Source organism: Periplaneta americana, chromosome 9, assembly GCF_040183065.1.
Source record: "Periplaneta americana isolate PAMFEO1 chromosome 9, P.americana_PAMFEO1_priV1, whole genome shotgun sequence".
Taxonomy (NCBI): domain Eukaryota; kingdom Metazoa; phylum Arthropoda; class Insecta; order Blattodea; family Blattidae; genus Periplaneta; species Periplaneta americana.
In genome coordinates, this window is record NC_091125.1 from 132,820,620 (window position 1) to 132,841,433 (window position 20,814).

The 20,814-nt window shown below is 36.2% G+C and overlaps 1 protein-coding gene across 1 annotated transcript in view; it reads right to left on the reverse strand.

Moving 5' to 3' along the window:
- Nucleotides 1–325: 325 nt before the first annotated feature.
- The window catches only part of LOC138706534 (uncharacterized), a 112,701-nt gene continuing 92,212 nt past the window's right edge, over nt 326–20,814 (reverse strand). The window contains exons 3-6 of the mRNA XM_069835932.1: nt 15,102–15,279; nt 11,460–11,561; nt 3,978–4,182; nt 326–887 (exon numbers count right to left, since the gene is read on the reverse strand). Of these exons, the coding sequence (XP_069692033.1) occupies nt 827–887; nt 3,978–4,182; nt 11,460–11,561; nt 15,102–15,279 (546 nt within the window). The 3' untranslated portion in view covers nt 326–826. The remainder of the gene's footprint in view (nt 888–3,977; nt 4,183–11,459; nt 11,562–15,101; nt 15,280–20,814) is intronic.

Genomic DNA, 20,814 nt, shown 5'->3' on the forward strand with positions numbered 1-20,814 from the left:
TTAGCACATAAGAAAATGCGACGTTACAGGAAAACAGCTCAGAAGCTGTGTATTACATTCAAGAATGACCAGTTTATAAAAAAAAAAAAATGAAAGGAAAACCATTCTTGATTTTGAAAAACTGCGTTAAAAGTTGCTGAAACAAAAGGCCTATATAAAACAAAGTTCAATTAAAATTAAATACATATCGAAAAATTTGTATTCTTAGTCAGTAGTTAGGCCTACTTCTGTTAAGAAAATAGATTTCAAAATTCTTCATTATCTTGGTAAAGCGACTTGTCTTGTTTGATTCCACGCCCCAATAGGCTACCCATGGCTTTTGTGCCAATTCCAGGCCGTCTCTTAGATACTTGCTCCCTTGAACGTTCATTGTGAGGATTACAAGAGTTGGTCTCTTAAAGATGATATGGTATAGTTGTTCCTTGTTGGTACAGCACCAGTAATAACGGTCGCTTGAATTACGGTGGCAGCTGAAACGGGAGATATTTCGAGTGAACCTGCCGTAACAGTCTTCATCCACCACAAATAAAATTACACTTAAATCACCGGGTTATGAATTCTGGTTATTATCACGGAAACTGACGGTATAATCGTTCTGTTTCACACGTTGAAAGGATTTGCAGTGTTGTGTCTTCAACAAAGTCGAGGATGTAGGAAACTGCAGAGCTATATACAAAAAAGATTACAAAAAAGTGGTCTATTCCAAGTCTGTAAACACACACGAATATACAAAAGGCCCCATAGCGGCAGTGATCTGTTGGCAGTCTCTATTTCGATCCAGACTAGATGCAAGGCAGTAAGACGACTCCAGACAGTAGCTCTTTCCTCATCTCTGGGTCAGATTTATCTGCGATACTTCGCAAGACACTCCACCTTTGTCGCAGAAGCTGTAAACAGAATACCGGTATTAAATTTTAAATTGTTTAAGTACTACATGTAGCAGATAAACATTTAATAATAATAATAATAATAATAATAATAATAATAATAATAATAATAATAATAATAATAATAATAATAATAATGTAAAATAGAAAAATTGAAGAAATTTGGAATATAAAAAAATGCTTTAGACAAAAAACAGGCAAATATAGAAAAAACAGTTTAGAAGTATAGTCAAAAGCATACACAGACAGACAGATAGACAGAGCTAAATATAGAAAAGTAAGAGACAGGCAAATATAGAAAGAACAGCCTAGAAGTACAGTCAAAGGCAGACATAGAGAGAGATAAATATATACAGGTAAAAGATATGCAAATATAGAAAAAAACAGTCTAGAATTACAGTCAAAGGCGAACACAGATAGACAGAGATAAATATAGAAAGGTGAGAGAGATAGGCTAGTATAGAAAAACAGCCTAGAAGTACAATCAAAGGCAGATACAGACAGACAGACAGACAGACAGACAGACAGACAGACAGACAGACAGACAGACAGAAATAAATATAGACAAGTAAGAGACAGGCAAATATAGAAAAACAGCCTAGAAGTACAATCAAAGGCAGATACAGATAGACAGACAGAGATAAATATAGACAAGTAAGAGACAGGCAAATATAGAAAAACAGCCTAGAAGTACAATCAAAGGCAGATACAGACAGACAGACAGACAGAGATAAATATAGACAAGTAAGAGACAGGTAAATATAGAAAAACAGCCTAGAAATACAGTCAAAGGCAGACACAGACAGACAGACAGACAGACAGACAGACAGAGATAAATATAGACAAGTAAGAGACAGGCAAATATAGAAAAACAGCCTAGAAATACAGTCAAAGGCAGACACAGACAGACAGACAGACAGACAGACAGAGATAAATATAGACAAGTAAGAGACAGGCAAATATAGAAAAACAGCCTAGAAATACAGTCAAAGGCAGACACAGACAGAGATAAATATAGACAAGTAAGAGACAGGCAAATATAGAAAAACAGCCTAGAAATACAGTCAAAGGCAGACACAGACAGACAGACAGAGATAAATATAGACAAGTAAGAGACAGGCAAATATAGAAAAACAGCCTAGAAACACAGTCAAAGGCAGACACAGACAGACAGACAGACAGACAGACAGAGATAAATATAGACAAGTAAGAGATAGGTAAATATAGAAAAACAGCCTAGAAATACAGTCAAAGGCAGATACAGACAGACAGACAGAGATAAATATAGACAAGTAAGAGACAGGCAAATATAGAAAAACAGCCTAGAAATACAGTCAAAGGCAGACACAGACAGACAGACAGACAGAGATAAATAGAGACAAGTAAGAGACAGGTAAATATAGAAAAACGGCCTAAAAGTACTGTCAAAGGCAGACACAGACAGACAGAGATAAATATAGACAAGTAAGAGACAGGTAAATATAGAAAAACGGCCTAAAAGTACTGTCAAAGGCAGACACAGACAGACAGAGATAAATACAGACAAGTAAGAGACAGGCAAATATAGAAAGAACAGCCTAGAAGTACTATCAAAGGCAGACACAGACAGAGATAAATACAGACAAGTACGAGACAGGCAAATATAAAAAAAACAGAAGTACAGTCAAAGGTAGACACTGACAGACAATCAGAGATAAATATAGACAGGCAAGAGTCTGGCAAATGTAGAACAACAACCTGAAAGTACTGCCAAAAACGGACACAGTCAGACAGTCAGAGATTTTTTTCTAGACAGGTAAGAAATAGGCAAATGTAGAGAAATAGCGTAGAAGTACAGTCAAGACTAACAAAGAGAGACAGAGACAAACGCACACAGGCAAGAGACAGGCAAATAGAGAAAAAATGCCTAGAATTACTGTCAAAGGCAGAAAAAGAGAGACAGACAAGAGACAAATATAGATAGGCAAGAGATCGGAGAATATAGAAAAGCAACCCTGAAGTACAAACAAATGCAGACACAGACAGAGAGTCGGAGATAAACGTAGTCCAGCGAGAGACAGGTAAATAGAGTAAAACAGCTGAGATGTGCGGTCAAAAGCAGACATGTGCAGCCAAAAGCAAACATAGACAGAAAGAGACAAAAATATGTAAGGCAAGAGATAGGCGAATAGTGTTCAACAGCTGAGATGTGCAGCCAAATGCAGACATAGACAGACAGAGACAAAAATATGTAAAGCAAGAGATAGGCGAATAGAGAAAAACAGCTGAGATGTGCAGCCAAATGCAGACATAGACAGACAGAGACAAAAATATGTAAAGCAAGAGATAGGCGAATAGAATACAACAGCTGAGATGTGCAGCCAAATGCAGACATAGACAGACAGAGGCAAAAATATGTAAAGCAAGAGATAGGCGAATAGAGTACAACAGCTGAGATGTGCAGCCAAATGCAGACATAGACAGACAGAGACAAAAATATGTAAAGCAAGAGATAGGCGAATAGAGTACAACAGCTGAGATGTGCAGCCAAATGCAGACATAGACAGACAGAGACAAAAATATGTAAAGCAAGAGATAGGCGAATAGAGAAAAACAGCCTAGAAATACAAAGGCAAACATATACAGACAAGCAGTCAAAGATAAATAAATACCTATATACAGGTAAGAGACATATAGGGTAAAACAGCCAAGAAATGGAGTCAAAGACAGACACAGAGAGCCAATCGGAAACATATATAGACAAGGAAGAGACAGAGAATTGCGGGTATAGCCAGGGAAAGTCAGAAACAGACTGATAGATGGAGACAAATATAGACAGGAAAGAAACATAATTATAAAAACAACGAGAAATGCACATATACACAGACAAGAGCGGCAGGAAGGGAAGACTCATACTGAAACAGGCATATAAAAAGTAGACAGAAAGAGAGAGGCAGCTGATAACAGTCAGAGAATAAAGACAAAGACACGAGACAGGCAGACGAAATGGAGTCGGTGAGAGACACACAGGATATGACAAGACATAATAAGTCATAATTTAACATAAGTAAGTTGTAAACAATGACTAATAAATGTGTGGTCACAACGTACCATCTGTTAACGTGCACACTCTTCCGGAAGCCCTCAAGCTCCTTGTACTGATTGGCTGTGAGGACGCAGCCCCCTGGCAGGGCGATCATCTCGGGCAGTATACGTGCGTGTAACTGCAGGGGCAAAGACGACGCACCCTCTCGAACCCCAACCATCTCGTTCTCTCGACCTTCATTCGCCCGGAATTCTTCGAGCCAGTCATAAGCTGAAATCATACCATATGAATTCTTATCGTTGTGTAACAATGCTTCAACGGACATGAAACAAACATTTCTGCTAGGATTGGGAACAAGATCTTTGTTTCCATTGTCAGTAAATGACTGGTAAAGGAAATCAATTCCGTAGCAAGTTTAAAATAACTGAGATAACCTAGAAAATTAAAGAGCACACTTAGAAACACGATATGAACTCTGTCGCAGCTATAGGCTAATCCTATCTACCCGCCTCAATTTTTGGTCTTTCTTATACACAAACATTTCGCCAAACCTGACATTAATTTTTCAGCGTTGAAAACCTATTCAGAGAATATCCCACTATAGGAATGTGTAACATAAAACGCTCTCGGGGCTACGCGTCACACGCAACTGCCTGTCACCTAAGCAATCCCCCATTAAACTCTCTTCAACCCTGTCACAAACCTTGGCATATCAGTATCATTAGATAATGCTATAATTCTCTTTTCATTCACTCTTATCATCTTTCAGTTGTCACTATTACTATTAATCCTATTACGACGAATCTTAGAGGGAGTCTCTACAACTCATGTGACGACTACAAATCGTCCAAAATAAATTATCTAATACTCATGTTGTGATTACTTCTGATTGAGGTTCTGGCGTTCAAAGATATCTGACCTCCAATTTTCTGATCGTGTAAGCGAACTTTCTAACCACGGGATAAGTCAGAACCAAAGATACAGACTAACAAATTGACAAACTTTGAAATAGTTTCGCTAGTTCTCAATAAGTGACCCTATTATTGGGAAGGGTAAAAAAGTATTTGGGAAAATGTTGATGTAGACTAAGTATAAATTATTCTCATAATAGACAGTATCATCAGTTTCTCGCTACAATCATTAGAGAGGAGAATGACATTTTGAATGCTATAATACGGATATATTTATGTACTATTGGTGACACCGATTGTTGTCTTCACCATCTATTCAGAAATAATAACTAAAGAAGCCACACTTACACGAACAAATTATCGCTCACGATCGATTAGTAGGGGTCAGGTATCTTTGAACGTTAGTGTACATCTGTCAGGCAGTACATCTCACTTGACGATGTCAGAGGAATAAGTACTGTTTGTATACATACATCTGAACTAATATGTGTATTATATTAGTCGGCGATAAATACAATGAAGGGGGAAAGGAACTGACCACCCTACACCTTTATTTCCTGACTTAGTTGCATCATGAGTGAAGCCTTATTGGTGTCACTTATGAAGTTCAAACATGTGTTCGGACAGTTGACTAAATAACAGTAACAACATGTTGTGGTGGACATTTGTGATGTTGAATAATTTCGAGGGAAAAATTGTTCCGGGGCCGGGTATGTTGTGATGTTGCTCTGAAATTCTTTAATTGTACGAGTATTTTTGGGATGAGGGAACCTGTTTGCAGGAATTCACTAGCTCCGATGATAAGATGATAGGCGAATATGACGACTAACAGAATTAATTGAATCGGTGAGTGGAAAAGGGGTAACATTCCAAAAAATGCGAAAATAAACTGAGATAGCAAAGTTGTTCATATATCATAGTCCTACCCATTGAGCAGAAAAAGAGTAATATTCCTATCATCCTAATGCCAATGGCATGACCGTGTTTTGCAGTTGAGTAGAAGAACGGTAACATTCCAGGAATGTTATTTTTATTCCACTCAATAGTGGAGCACTATTAGTACTTTGTTATTACAGGTGTTGCAGGTTATGTTTGATCATTCTTTTTTTTAGTAGATTATTTTAGGACGCTTTATCAACATCTAGGTTATTTAGCGTCTGAATGAGATGAAGGTGATAATGCCGGTGAAATGAGTCCGGGATCCAACACCGAAAGTTACCCAGCATTTGCTCATATTGGGTTGAGGGAAACCCCCGGAAAAAACCTCAACCAGATAACTCGTCCCAACCGGGAATCGAACCCGGGTTTTCCGGCCAGACGCGCTAGCCGTTACTCCACAGGTGTGGACTGTTTGATCATCAGTATTCTGTCTGCAAGATTTGGAAAATAGTTTTTGAAGTTAGTGTCTTCGAGTAAAAAACAACAATGTCAGAAGAGGAAGATAATGAATCAAGATGAAAGAAAGTAAAGGTGAACAAGAATATACATTACAAAAGAAATGGAGAAAATATCTAGGAGTAGGGGAGAAGAGTTTGTAACCTACAAAGGTGTGTTAGTCGAGACCAAAAAAACAACATTGTAACACCGTTTTTATGATTGTTTCTTTTTCCACATTGGAAAAAAGTATTTGTACACTTTTTTACGATAGTTACGCTATAAAGAAAACTTACTAATTGTTCAAAATATTTCTGTTCATTTTAACCAATATTCCATTTGACTGGAAAAAGAGTAACATTCCCAAACTTTAAACAATCAAATCTAAAAAACCAATTTATATATTAAAAAACAAATATAAAGGCTAAGATACTTGTAACTAGTAGTAAATGTGACCCATTATAAGTTTTTTGATTAAATTAAAAATAAAGTCACAAAACAGTTTTCTTTTATTATCTCGAAAGCATGATTTTGGAATGTTACCACTTTTCCACTCATCGATTCAATTGTGGTGCGATGGATAATTTTCGACTGCAGCCCTCTCGTTTAGGGGTGTCATATCGAAATCAGTCATGGAAGTTATTTTGGCAAACATTTTAGATTTCCTTTTACTACAAAATTTTCTCTTTTCACTCGAATTTTCCTCAACGTAATATCTGTCCACAATAAGAACAAAATGGACCTATGGATTCGCTTTCCCTTATAATGGGGATGATAATATGTATCCCCGGAATTTTGGACGTTTCTGCATCCATGACACTGTGCAAATACAGAGACATCTCGCAGTAAGGTTTTATCAAATTGCACATATACTGACAAAAATTTGTAATGATACCCTACTCAGGTCACCAGAGACATACGCAGTCTGAACGAAACACAGATCTGCAAAGAAAATTTGAAGACAAAGCGGGAAGAAGCTTCATGTCACATGTTCTGTGGTGTTGAGATAGTCACAGATATTACTTAGACATGAAGCATTCTTCCCCCTGGTGGCCAACTTTAAAAGCGATTTCATACGACTCGGATCGTTTTACCCAAGGGCTGGGCACATTACATGATTCTGAGAAATGAGCGCTGTGTGCTTTAAAGAGCCGGTCTTGCGAGCGCTGTGACGTATGCATACTGTACGTCATTCAGTTTCGGTGCAGTGGTGACTCTGCAGTGTGACTGCGAACTTTGAAGACGGAGCTTCCGCTCATACACTAAAGCGTCCCGCTACTCCCAATGCTTGTAATGTATCATGGGAGGAGGAGTTCTTTTTGGTAGAGAGCAGTGGATTAGCAAAGTGTTTAATTTGGCATAAAACACTCCAACTGATTAAGAAGTTCAATATCCAACGGCAATATTCTTTACAACATGCTACTGAATATGACAAATATGTTGGTAATGAACACCATAAATTAATACAACTTAAAGAAAATGTTTCTCAGGTATATTATATCAGAGTATCTATTTGATATTTGCATTGCATTATAAGTTATTATACATTTAGTAATATATAATTTTAAATTATACAAATATTATGATATATCATAGCATAGTATATTACAGTTTATGATATATAATATGAGATATATATATGTATATATATTACTAAATGTACTATAATAACTTATAATGGAATATAAATATCGAATAGATACTCTAATACATATAATGTACCTGAGAAACATTTTCTTTAAGTTGTATTAATTTATGGTCGTATATTATATTATATTATATTATATTATATTATATTATATTATATTATATTATATTATATTATATTATATATTAACAGGATGATAATAATGCAATTAGTGAATCGGTTATGAGAATTAGCTACAAAATTTGCCACGAAATTGCAAAGGAATTGAAAACATTCAACGAAGGTGAATTCATCAAGCGATGTTTAATTATATTGGCAGATGAACTCTGTCCACAGCAAGTAGGGGAAGTGGAAGCCATACGCCTTCTCGTAGAACCGTGGTGAGGAGATTGCAGTATGTGCGTATGGGTTATGTAAATAAGCCTAATGATTTGTGTGTGTGCATAGAGCGAAGTTTATTTCATTAAATTAATAAGAGTGTTATAAATTCTGTAATGTACAATGGATTGATGTAATGTCCTTATAAACTATTATGTACTGACAGACTGAATGACTAGAACAACCGTGGCTCTTGTTACATTAATGCAGGGAAGGTAGCTGTAATGCGAGTCCGCCACTGCGTGAGCGTTCTGCTCTGGCTTGGAATTGAAGTGCCTTGCGGAGCGAGAGCAGCTCTGGCCGGCTAAATAGAGCCGCTCTCATGCCCGGCCCTGTTTTACCCTTTCGTGCTTTGGGCAAGTGATAGTGTTCATGCTAAGACACTAGATGGCAGCGTCAGTTCGTTTTGCACCTAAACTGGGTATGAAGCTATTCTCCCTCTTGGTCGTCATTTGTATTTGTATATAAACTTTAAGATTCTTTCATTGCTTTGCTAAGCATCCTGAGACTTTAGTTTCAAGAGCTGTTAACATGTTGAAAAATAGTAATAAATTCATTGCACTAAAATTTTGTTCAGATTTTCAACTTGGTTTGTGTGATTTTGTAAGAGTGATGTATCTTTAATTTTTAACTTTTAACTTATTTTTTTTAACTTCTCTGAATTAAAAAGAATTTAAACATTTTGCTAGTTACTTTTTCTATAAAACGATGACAAAATTTCCCGCGAAAAAGAGCAATTACCCCCGAATTTTTATCACTGCTCTACGCTCGCCTGACTTGAATCTTGTTTTAAGTTTCATGGAAATTAATAAAAACCAATATGGATACCTGTATACGTCACAAGAACTGAACTCGGAATCTTTGAAAGCGTGCGTGTTAATTTTCACTCGAAACAGAGTTGTCTCTCCATGAACGTGTAGGGAGAACCAGACAATGAAAACGCTACTACTGTTTGTTTTCTTCATACAATACAATAGTACTGGAAGAGTGCCCACGACAGTTAAAATGTAAATGACTGTATCTTGTTTGTGTAAGGTTCGTAGAGTGTACAGAATGTTTGAAAATTGTCGCTCGAGAACAGCATAGCAGGACAGAAAGCATAATATCGCTGCTCTTCCATCCAGGAAGTTTGGATTCGATTCCAGGCCTGGTCGTGATGGAATTTGTGATGAACAAAAACTAAGTTGCAGAGAATTTTTCTCAGGTTATTCTCACTCTTTCAATCCACCAACACCCTCACCCTCTCTCATTTCACCTACCATTTGCAACAGTTAAAAATAGGTTTGGGTGAAAGTCTTTAGTGATGGTACGGGTTTCGATGTTGATGTAGTAGGTTCTAAGACTAAGGGATTGAGGCTTCAGGCCCAGAGTTTCTCAGGTATCGTCAGAGTATGGCACCTGATTCTGTCATGGCTGAGGAAGAATGGTCCGCTGTCAGCGTCATATTCATCAATGTCACCCGGGTTACCTGTCATACTTCGGGAACAATCATCGCATATAGAGCGCACAATGGGCAGCTGTGAGCCTCGAAAATCCAGCCGGCCACGACCAACAGGGCCTAATTAATTTAAGTAACTTAGTAGTCCCTCGTGACGAAGATATCATAATTGTTATCAGTCAGTCAAATTAAACATAATCTTGAAACACGTAAAAATGTATTAACAACGCATACATTTTCTTAACTATTCCGTCAGTTCAGACCGAAGAATGAGTTAAATTGACTATTACACTTTTAATATGTCATACTACTTTTGACCAATAAAACGGTACGAAAGGACTCTTTCAACCAATCATGGCTGCTTATCGCACAATTTTATCGATTCCCTAATATTTGTTTAATTTTATCGCTTCCCTAGCATTTGCTTGTTTTTATCACTACCCTAGCATTTGTTTCTTTGTTTGCCAACATTTCGAACTGAAAATTCTTTACGGTACTATAAAACATGCTTTGCGATCGTCATTTGTTTACAGCATAGACAGTCAACTGAAAATGGCAACTCTGTTCAAACGTTTTGGTGAAGTTAACATTAGCGAAGTAAAATTTAAGTAAGTCAATATTTTATTGTATTAGAGTACTTTATTTCTTCTAATGTTTATATACTTTCTTCTAATCGTGTAAATCCCACTCGAGTTTTGATTTTCTCTAGATAAATCAAAACCTGTAGTGACATTACTGCTGATAAAGCACTAACAATGTGTGGAAAATTGAAATTTCTACATCGATACATGATGTGATAATGTACCGAAAGGAAGATGAATAATCAATCTGTAAGAAAAATACCATAAACAATCAAGAAAGTACAGTATGTTAGACTTTTCAGTACGCATTTCCACATACTGTAGAAAGAAAATCTACATAAAAACACAGATGGTGTTCATAACAACGAGAGAAAGGGACCTGGCACACAAAAGCGAAATCCTAGGACGTGTTAGACTGTACCCAAAGACAAGTGAATTGAAAGTTGCAAATATGGAGTTGAAACGATTAGGAAATGAAGTTCTCCCAGCACAAATGTGATCAGAAAAGTGTAGTAAATGTCGAATAGCAAGGAAGAAAGCATAATGAGCAATAGAAATAAAAAAGAAACGTTTGTTTCGAAGTTTCCAAGGAACATCAACCCCAAAGTTTTTGGGACACTATAATGTTTCCAATGAGGATGAAAACAGTATTTTTAGACTTCTTACTGTAACTTTCCGACAACAATTGGATATAATATGTAATGTCAAGTATTTCGCTGTTACTTTGAGACAATTGGATGTAATAGGTACTGTAAAATATTTAATTGTTACTTTGACATAAAAATGTTGGATATTTTACTGTTACTCTGGGATAACAACAGCTGAATATGTTACAAAATATTTAGACATTTTGCTGTAACTTTGCAACAACTGGCTATATGTAATGCTATATATTTCACTGTTACTTTGAGACAACTGGTAATAAGTAAAGGAAAATGCTCCACAATTACTTTGACGAGACATGTTAGATATTTCACTGTTACTTTAGGGTAACAACTGCATATACGACGAAATTTTAGACATCTTGTTGTTACTTCGGAACAACAATTCGATATAATTATATGTAATGTAAAATATTTCACTGTTACTTTGGGATACCAAATAATGTCAAATGAAGAATGACCCTTCTGTTACTGTTACAGATGCTCATGAAGTTTTACAAAAAAAATCTGTACATGAGCGTCTGATAATATAATTTGAAAACATGAGTTCCTCACCAATGGGTGGCTCTAGTTTCTTGGTACAGGTGTGGATACAGCCGTTGTAACAGCAAGCATCAGTGTTTGTCTCGTTCTCTCCTGCTCCGGACCCTTCCGTCCCTGCCAAAAACAGCAAACACAACCATAATCAAATATACTACACTTGATTAAAACAAAAACCCGAGTGGAGGTCAGACCGTCTTGGATATCACAATAATAATTAGCTAATCAAAATTACATAAAACAGATCCAAAACATAACAAACTAGTGCCAGACCTTGAGACTATGTAGGGAAACAAGGTTGAGTTTCATGCATTCTTAACCTACTTTATTCCATTCTATACTACACCATCTCATCCCATTTTCATCTCACTCAAACCAATTCATCTCACTGCAATTTTAACGTACACTAGTCCACACCTGTGGAGTAACGGTCAGCGCGTCTGGCTGCGAAACCAGGTGGCCCGGGTTCGAATCCCGGTAGGGGCAAGTTGCCTGGTTGAGTTTTTTTCGGAGTTTTCCCTCAACCCAATACGAGCAAATGCTGGGTAACTTTCGGTGCTGGACCCCGGACTCATTTCACCGGGATTATCACTTTCATTTCATTCAGACGCTAAATAACCTAGATGTTGATACAGCGTCGTAAAATAGCCCAATAAAAAACGTACACTATACCATCCCGCTACTAGCCCAACACTTTCCATTCGCTGTCGTCCATCCCTTACCATACTACCCTGTAACGCAGCGGTGACCAAAGCGGGTGTACTGAAGGCAAGCAGTGGCGGTATCATGTCGCTCTACAAACTCTGTCTCTACAAGCAGTAAGAGGTGTTTTCGTAAAGAATGAGAAGGAGAACTTTTTTTGTTGTTCTGTCGAACAAAATGTAACGGTTCAATTAGGAGTATATAGAAATATTAATTGCCATCTGAATAATTTATTATTATTATTATTATTATTATTATTATTATTATTATTATTATTATTACTGACCATTAAGTATGTTTTTCTATAATTCTTCTGTACGTGCATGAATATCGATATTTTTAGATCTTTTCCCTAGAAGGATAAAATTATTAGGTTTTATCTCAATTTTAATCTTTAGATGAAGGTAACTATTTATTAATTATTCATTTAATAATAATATTGTAGAAAAACTAATTTAATATTATATGCCAACGAACTGTTAAACGCCAGAAATTGGCATATCTTAAATCATAGCCAGGAAGAGAAAGATGAGATAAATAAATGTAAGGAAGTCAGCTACCTAATGGGGTTTGAAATATCTCGTGCTCTAAAAGCCATTTAATAGAAAAGAATTTCTCAAAAGAGTAATGATTAAAATAGCTTAAATAACTTGTGCATAAGAAGTTTTTAATTTTGAAAAACTAAGAATTTCTCGACCAAGTATCGAGAGAAGAATTTAGAAAATTCCTGATTATATTCAAGAGGAAGGTTAAAAAAAAGAAGCAAGAAAAATCGTATATTATTCACTGGCTCTTGATGACAGCAGTGGCATTACTGATACAACAAAGCTTGAAATTTTTATCCGCGGAATTGATCAAGATGTCAGTGCAGCAACCACCACTGGTTGTAGTTTTCATGCCAAGTACCTTTCCTCCGTCTCCTTACTTCATAGGCTGTTTGTCGCATGTAATCAACTGCAGTTCGAGTTTTGGTCACCGGTGCTGTAATGTAACACCACATGCCATATTTTCGTTTCATACCGACAAGTAATCAAACATTATCCTTGTCTTCCATCGTGGCGACCCGGGTTCGATTCCCTTCTAAGTCATGAAGGAATTTTTTGTAGGTAAAGCGGGCGCCAGGTGTTTCTCGGGGTTCTCCTGTTTTCCATAATTTCTCCAATACTCCACAATCATCCTCACTCTGCGAGATCCGAGCCAGACCGCCAGAACAAATAAAAAATGGCTGAAAGTTGTACACATTTTATGTTTAATAAACACTATTAATGCATGTCATATAAGATGTCATATTGTGGCACATCCTATCACATACTACACGATAATATCATCTGCTACTTGAGTAGGTAGTTTCTTCTCAGTTAGTGATCCAACCAATTTCTTTTTCTCTTCCTGATCAGTTTCAGCATCATTCTTTCTTCACTCACTTTTTCCAACACAACTTCGTTTCTTATTCTGTCTGTCCACTTCACACTCTCCATCCCTCTCCATATCCATATTTCAAATGCTTCTAGTCCCTTCTCTTCACTTCGTCGTAATGTCCATGTTTCTGCTCCACATAATGACACACTCCACACAAAGCACTACACTAGTCTCTTCCTTATTTATTTTTCCAGAGGTCCGCAGAAGATGCTCTTTTTTCTATTATAAGCTTCCTTTGCCACTTCCATTCTCCTTTTGACTTCCTGCCAGTAGCTCTGCCTGATAGGTACATCTACAGGCAGTATATTATCTCACTTGATGATGTATCAGAGAAAGAACAACTGAAGGGCATGGTGGAAGAAGGACCTAACCAGTTTTTTGTTTTGAAAAATATGGTAGTAGAGACTATCTAATATGAACGAGTTGACGAGTTTTTTTGTTATGAGATAAGCCTAACCTTCTTATTTTTATTGCTGAGTATGAGCATATGAGCAGCATAAATCACTGCTTGCCTTCATAGTAGAAGAAGAGTCTTTTTTTCTCAAAAGTTTACAAACGTGGGATATGTCCTTCTTCCACCAATCCCTTTAATTGTTTGTATACATCTGAAGTCTGATCAATGTAATTTGTAACTAGTCAGCGATGTATGCAATGAAAGGGAAAAGGAACTGGTCACTCTACGCTATTATTTTCTGGCTTAGTTGCCTCATAAGCGATGCGTTATTTGTGCCACTTGTGAGGTTCAAACAAGTTGAGTAAACAACAACATATTCTCCAGCGAAAAACCTGTCACAGCGACAAAATCACAGATCTTCAAATCACACCCCACCACTTTAAATTACATAAATTCTTACTTAACAAATTATTTGCTGATTAATATTTATTACATTTAATGAAACTAACATCTGTCCATTCTTATTATTATCATTAATTTATCTAAATAGATTTACAAAACCTCTAATGGCAATTACATTAATATTCTCGTTATAGAAATATATATATATATTTTTTTCTCCCTGTAACATAGTTCTAGTAAGCTTATATTAAATTAATTTTCATCATTTTACTAGCTATCTAAAATATCAAATTAATTATAATTGATTGAATTAAATTAGCTCATAAATTAAGTTACTACTTTACCTTATAGGTTTATCTAAATTTAAATAAATATGTAGTCTACTAGTCGTTAAAATTTAACTGAAGAATATTGCTGGAGAACCTTTTAAGTGTAGTGTAAATATTCGTAATTTAAATACGTATTGTATTGATTAAGGCTGGTTGAGTGGAAGAGAAGGCCTTATGGCCTTAATTCTGCCGGCAAAAATAAAACATTATTATTATTATTATTATTATTATTATTATTATTATTATTATTATTATTATTATTATTATTATTATTATACCATATCGAGTATTAACATACCATCACTTTCCAACCTATACATCCACGCAATACAAATACCGTAACCTATACTACAGTACTACACCGTACTACCAAACTATTGACAGTCCTTGAACCACATGCCACTAGCTCACCTGGATCCAGGACGCAATCCGAATCTTGTTGACAGACAGGTTCGTCGCACAGCGTCGGGTCTATGTGGTGCAGGCTTGGGGGCGGACACAGCGGGTGGGCTCCGCCATTGGGCCTCCATATCGCTATGTCGTCCGAATCGTGCTCCACGAGCCAGCTGGATAACGACTTGAGCTCTTCCTGCACACAACACAGAAATATCACTGTTAAGTTTCTATTATAGCGACTGGATGAATTATTTAATGACATATCTCTGCTATTAATAAGATCAAAATTATTTTGGTAAGAATAAGAATTGGTAATTTCCTGGTGTACCTACGCCCGGTAGTTCGTCACTACCAGCCGAAGGTTACCTAGGGTTAAGGGTTAGTGACCAAGACGCTATCCTTTCATTTTAGTGTATCTAACCTAAGGTCACTATGTCCTCATCGAACCCTATACCTCTACCTCCCTCAGCGACTTCTGACAGCTCAGTAGACCTAATGTCTATTTTCTAAGCTCTCATCAGCTCACCGGATCCGTTAGCCAATGGGAACTAGATTCGTCATTCGTCTTCTGGTGCCCTACAGGAAGTGAAGAAGATTACAAACAATAAAGATGAGGAGGAAGATTATAAACAATGCAAATGAGAAGGAAGATTACAAAATGAAGGTGAGGAAGAAGATTATAAAAATGAAGATTAGAAGGAAGATTGTAAATATGAAGATGAAAAAGATTTAAAAAATGAAGATGAAGACGATTACAAATATGAAGATGTGGAGGAAGATCACAAAAATGAAGATCAGGAGGAAGATCACAAATATGAAGATGAGAAAGATTAGAAAAATGAAGATGAGAAGGAAGATTGTAAATATAAAGATGAGAAAGATTAAAAAAGGAAGATAAAGACGATTACAAATATGAAGATGACGAGGAAGATCACAAAAATGAAGATCAGGAGGACGATCACAAATATGAAGATGAGGAGGATTACAAAAATGAAGATACAGAGGAAGATTACAAATATGAAGAAGAGGATTACAAAAATTAGGATGAGGAAGATTGCAAATATGAAGATGAAGAGGTAGATTGCAAATATGAAGATAAGGTGAAAGGTTACAAAATCGAAGATGAGGAAGATTTCAAAAATGAAGATGAGGAGAAAGATTACAAAAATGAAGATGAAAAGGAAGATTACAAATCTGAAGAAGATCAGGAAGATTACAAAAATGAAGATGAGGAGGATGATTACAAAATGAAGATGTGGAGTAAGATTACAAATATGAACGTGAATATGAAGATTACGAAAATGATGAGGAGAAAAATTACAAAAATGAAGATAAGGAGAAAAATTACAAATATGAAGATGAGGAAGATTGCAAAATTGAAGATGAGGAGGAAGATTACAAAAGTGAAGATGAGGAGGAAGATTCAAAAGTGAAGATGAGGAAGATTACAAAAATGAAGAGGAGAAGAATTACAAAAATCAAGATAAGGAAGAAGATTACAAATATGAAGATGAGGGAGATTATAAAAATGAAGAGGAGGAGGAAGATTACAAAAATGAAGATAGGTACGGTGGGTAGGGGCGGGTTTAAGACGACCCTTTGCACGTCGGCCATACTGAGACATATTGTGCACCTCGAATTTATGAGTTGAATGAGAATGAGAATGATATGTACCAGCCCACCGGCCGCATGTAGCCCTCACCCGCTCAACCAATGGGACCGCCTACCCCCCCCCCAAGCTCATACCGCCAAGGTGACCAAGAAGCACAGGATTCATTCCAACGGCCCTTCCAAGGTGTCGAAACACCCTTGGAAGTGCTGCCAGAAATATTGCGGAAGGCTGGGAACCCAGGAACAGTTGCGGAGAAGACGCAAGCAGACGAAGACATTTGTCTTGATCTGAATATGTCTATGGAATGAGATGAAGATGAAAGATATGAAATCTAAATTCTTTTTCTTCTCGGGAGGAGAAGGGAAATGGACTACGGCAATGAAAATTCCAACCCGGCATTTGCCTAACTGTTAAAAACCATGGAAAAACCACAGTCAAGTTGGTTGGTCCGGGAATCGAACCACGGACCTTCCGAATGCGAGTCCCATGCGAAACGCATGAGCCACCTTGCTCGGTTCCATATATTTTTCTAAATTATAGACATCAGCTCAAAGAATTTGAGTGACCACAAGGGTCCTGAATACAATAAACATGTACAAATGTGATGTGATACATTAAAGAAAAAAAAAGTTTAATTTCTGCATATTTAAAGGGAAAAATTAAAATCCTTTCAATCATATATCATCATAATACACTGCTCTCTTAAATTGACTGAGCATATTGGGAATTAAATCAATGGCTTTTCCAAAACACGCTATAAAGTGTTTCATATAAAACAATTTTTATCTCGAAAAGGAAGCAAACAGGAGCAAAACCGCTTTTTTTTTGTTTGAAATATCTCAAAGAATAACCCCTTGAAATTAATGACATTATATACAGTTCACGCTGTATACCACATTTTTAAACGATGTCAACGTCACTGTTGCATTAGTTTTCCTTGTTTCTGTTTTTTAGACTTAGACAGGAATGCTTAATGGGGCTGCTGTCTGTTAATTTATAGGTGCGAATCGCATTTTCATAATGAAAGCACTGGATCACGATATCTCTCCAGGAGACCGCGTTTGAATTGGTCTGATGAAAAATGAGATTATGTACTATGATTTAAGTGGGGAATTAACAGTGCCTGAAAGTGAGTAAGTGAACAAATATTTATAACTTGCGAGTTCGACTCGGCCAGTTGGCAAGCGCTGAGAATCAGATGGTCTTCAGTAACGACTGACACGCCTTCTTCTACGAGAAAGAAGGTCCTATGGACATTAAGTGTCATTGAAGTGAAATCATTGCCGGAAATGACGTACCTAACTGTCTAGGTAGCCTACAGTGTTGACGTCAAGTGGAAGTACAGTCCCCTTCTTTTCTTGAATTTTGGTACAGAATTGCTTTTGACTCATGCACACAACTTTTATGTCGCATTTATGACGATTAAGTGAATCTACAAAACACAAACTAAGTGTATTTCCATTTTCTACAGGCCGTCCGATAAATAACTCTGGAGTTTTCAATTAAATTGATTTTATGACCCTTTGAAGCAGAAATGTATGTAGGATATATTTTCAAAGTACAATGTATTTAAACTTTAGTTTACGAGCATTTTAAAAATAGCATTTACAACTTAAGAACAATTTTACTTTCTTGTTATCCGAAACATAAATAAAAAGTAATGTGACGCTGTTAAATATCCAATTAGACATTTTTGCGGAAACACAAGTTTTTAGCATTCCTCATACAGAAAAAAAGTGGTTTCGGCAAACCGTCTGATTGTGTGTAGCGATTTGTTCTGTAGTCAGGGCCGGGTATTTATGAAGATCGCGAAAATCATGACAATATATATATATATATATATATATATATATATATATATATAATAGATTTTTACTAATCTTTACGAATTAAGTGATTCTGAATAACAATATGCAGATAAAACAATCGCGACAAATCGCGAAATAGAATTCTGATAGTCAAATATGAACACATTCGCGAATTATTACTACTGCGTCATTTTATAGCGAATTTCATATTGAGTTTTTTTTTCGGATTTTTTTTTCAATTGAATTTGTTATATATCCAAGTAGCTACAGTACATGGTATTCCAGGTATTCTGATTACATTATTGAACTAAAAAAGGCGGAGAATTCAACATTTTACTAATAATTTGAAGACTGCAAGTTTTTTTCGTTTTTAATGAATATGTGTTAAATACAGTCCCAATCCAACAGATATTGTCTATTGGCCATACCGCAGCTTTACCAGAATCCAACGAACCTTTAATGTTAATTATTTGGAAAGTAATATTCATACCGAGTTAATACTCCAATTCTAAAATAATTGTATTTTCCAAAATTTCCATTAATCTCCACCAAGAGTAAAAATCAATTTCCAACAATCTCCGCCGACACCAAAATTAAAAAAACACAAATGATAGAATTAATCTCCATAAATATCTGCCCCTGCCAATAGTAATGGAAAAAAATCATACTAACTGTCAGTTAATTCGGGAATGCTGCATATGATATAAAATATCTAGAAAATTGATAGGTCTTTATTATAAATCTAAAACAATAAAAGAATACATTTTTCGTAACATCTTCAAGCAATAATAGATACAGTAAAACTTCGATAAAACGTACCGTTCATTTTCCCAGGTCCCTTGGCTCATCATAGAACGAATTATTTTAAAATATGTCGCATAAAACGATGCCGCTACTAACACTTTGTTATTTTGTGTTATTTTTTAGGTGTTTATTTACTTTAGCGGCACCAATTGTGGCCAGGTATGGGCCGTGACTTCAGATGAGATCACTCTCTTTCAGGGGAGTGCTACAATTTTGTTTATTCATAATTTCATTGTATTATATTTTTCTGGCAATAAATATTATTATTATTATTATTATTATTATTATTATTATTATTATTATTATTATTATTTCATTTCCATCTTTCTTGGATGAACTGACTCGTATTCAGGGTGTCCCATTTATCTTGTGCACATATTCTAACTTTTTTGTTTGGATAGGTATTGGAATTTTCGTTTTTGAGAGTTATGTTAGAACGAGGGCCTAACATGAGTGTAGAGATTTGGTGCATGTAACTACATTATGGTACAAGATACACGTGACATCATCAATTTTTCAAATAGCACTACATACTTTAATCATGTTACATTGATTACACACATTAAGACGAGTTCAAAAATGTATCACAATGTCACCTTCCCAATCAATAACAACAACAAAACTCAAAATGAATGCCATCAGAATGTGCCGTTTGTTGTGATGCCCCATTCATCTTATGCATTAACTTCCACAAAACTAAAGACGACCGACGTCCGTACACGTCGTGTGTTGTGTGTTTGCTGTCTTAACATGTAAACAAACCACAACTGTCGAAGCCACAATCCACGTAGTGGCCTGCACGTTCTCCGGACCTGTCGCCACTTGACTACTTCCTGTGAGGAACTGCAAAGGACAGTGTGTACCAGAACATTTTGACAACACCAGACGACATGCAGCAACGCATTCGACAGGCTTGTGTGTCCATTCAGCCAGCAACATGCTGGGCAGTCATACGGTCTTTTGGGGAACGCCTTCGAATGTGCATTGTGAATGGTCACCATTTGGAATATCTTCTGTGACTCTAAAAGCATAAAATTATCACATTGGGAGTACAGTTTTGTTTCGTTTTGTTGTTATTGATTAGGAAGGTGACATTGTGATACATTTTTGAACTCGTCTTAATGTATGTAATCAATGTAACATGATTAAAGTATGTAGTGCTACTTGAAAAATTGATGATGTCACGTGTATCTTGTACCATAATGTAGTTACATGCACCAAATTCCCACACTCATGTTAGCCCTTCGTTCTAACATAACGCTCAAAAATAAACATTCAAATACGTACCCAAACAAAAAAGTTATAATAGGTGCATAAGATAAATGGGACACCCTGTATACTGAATATGAACAGAAATACTTCCAATAGCGTGAAAGAAAATTCTCTTACACATACGAATAGTGAATAGATAGACGCATGCCGAAAATTATTTTTCAGTATGAGGAATCTCACACATATTCCCTTTTACAAAAGCTACGAAAAAGTTTTTTTAGTGCAATAATAC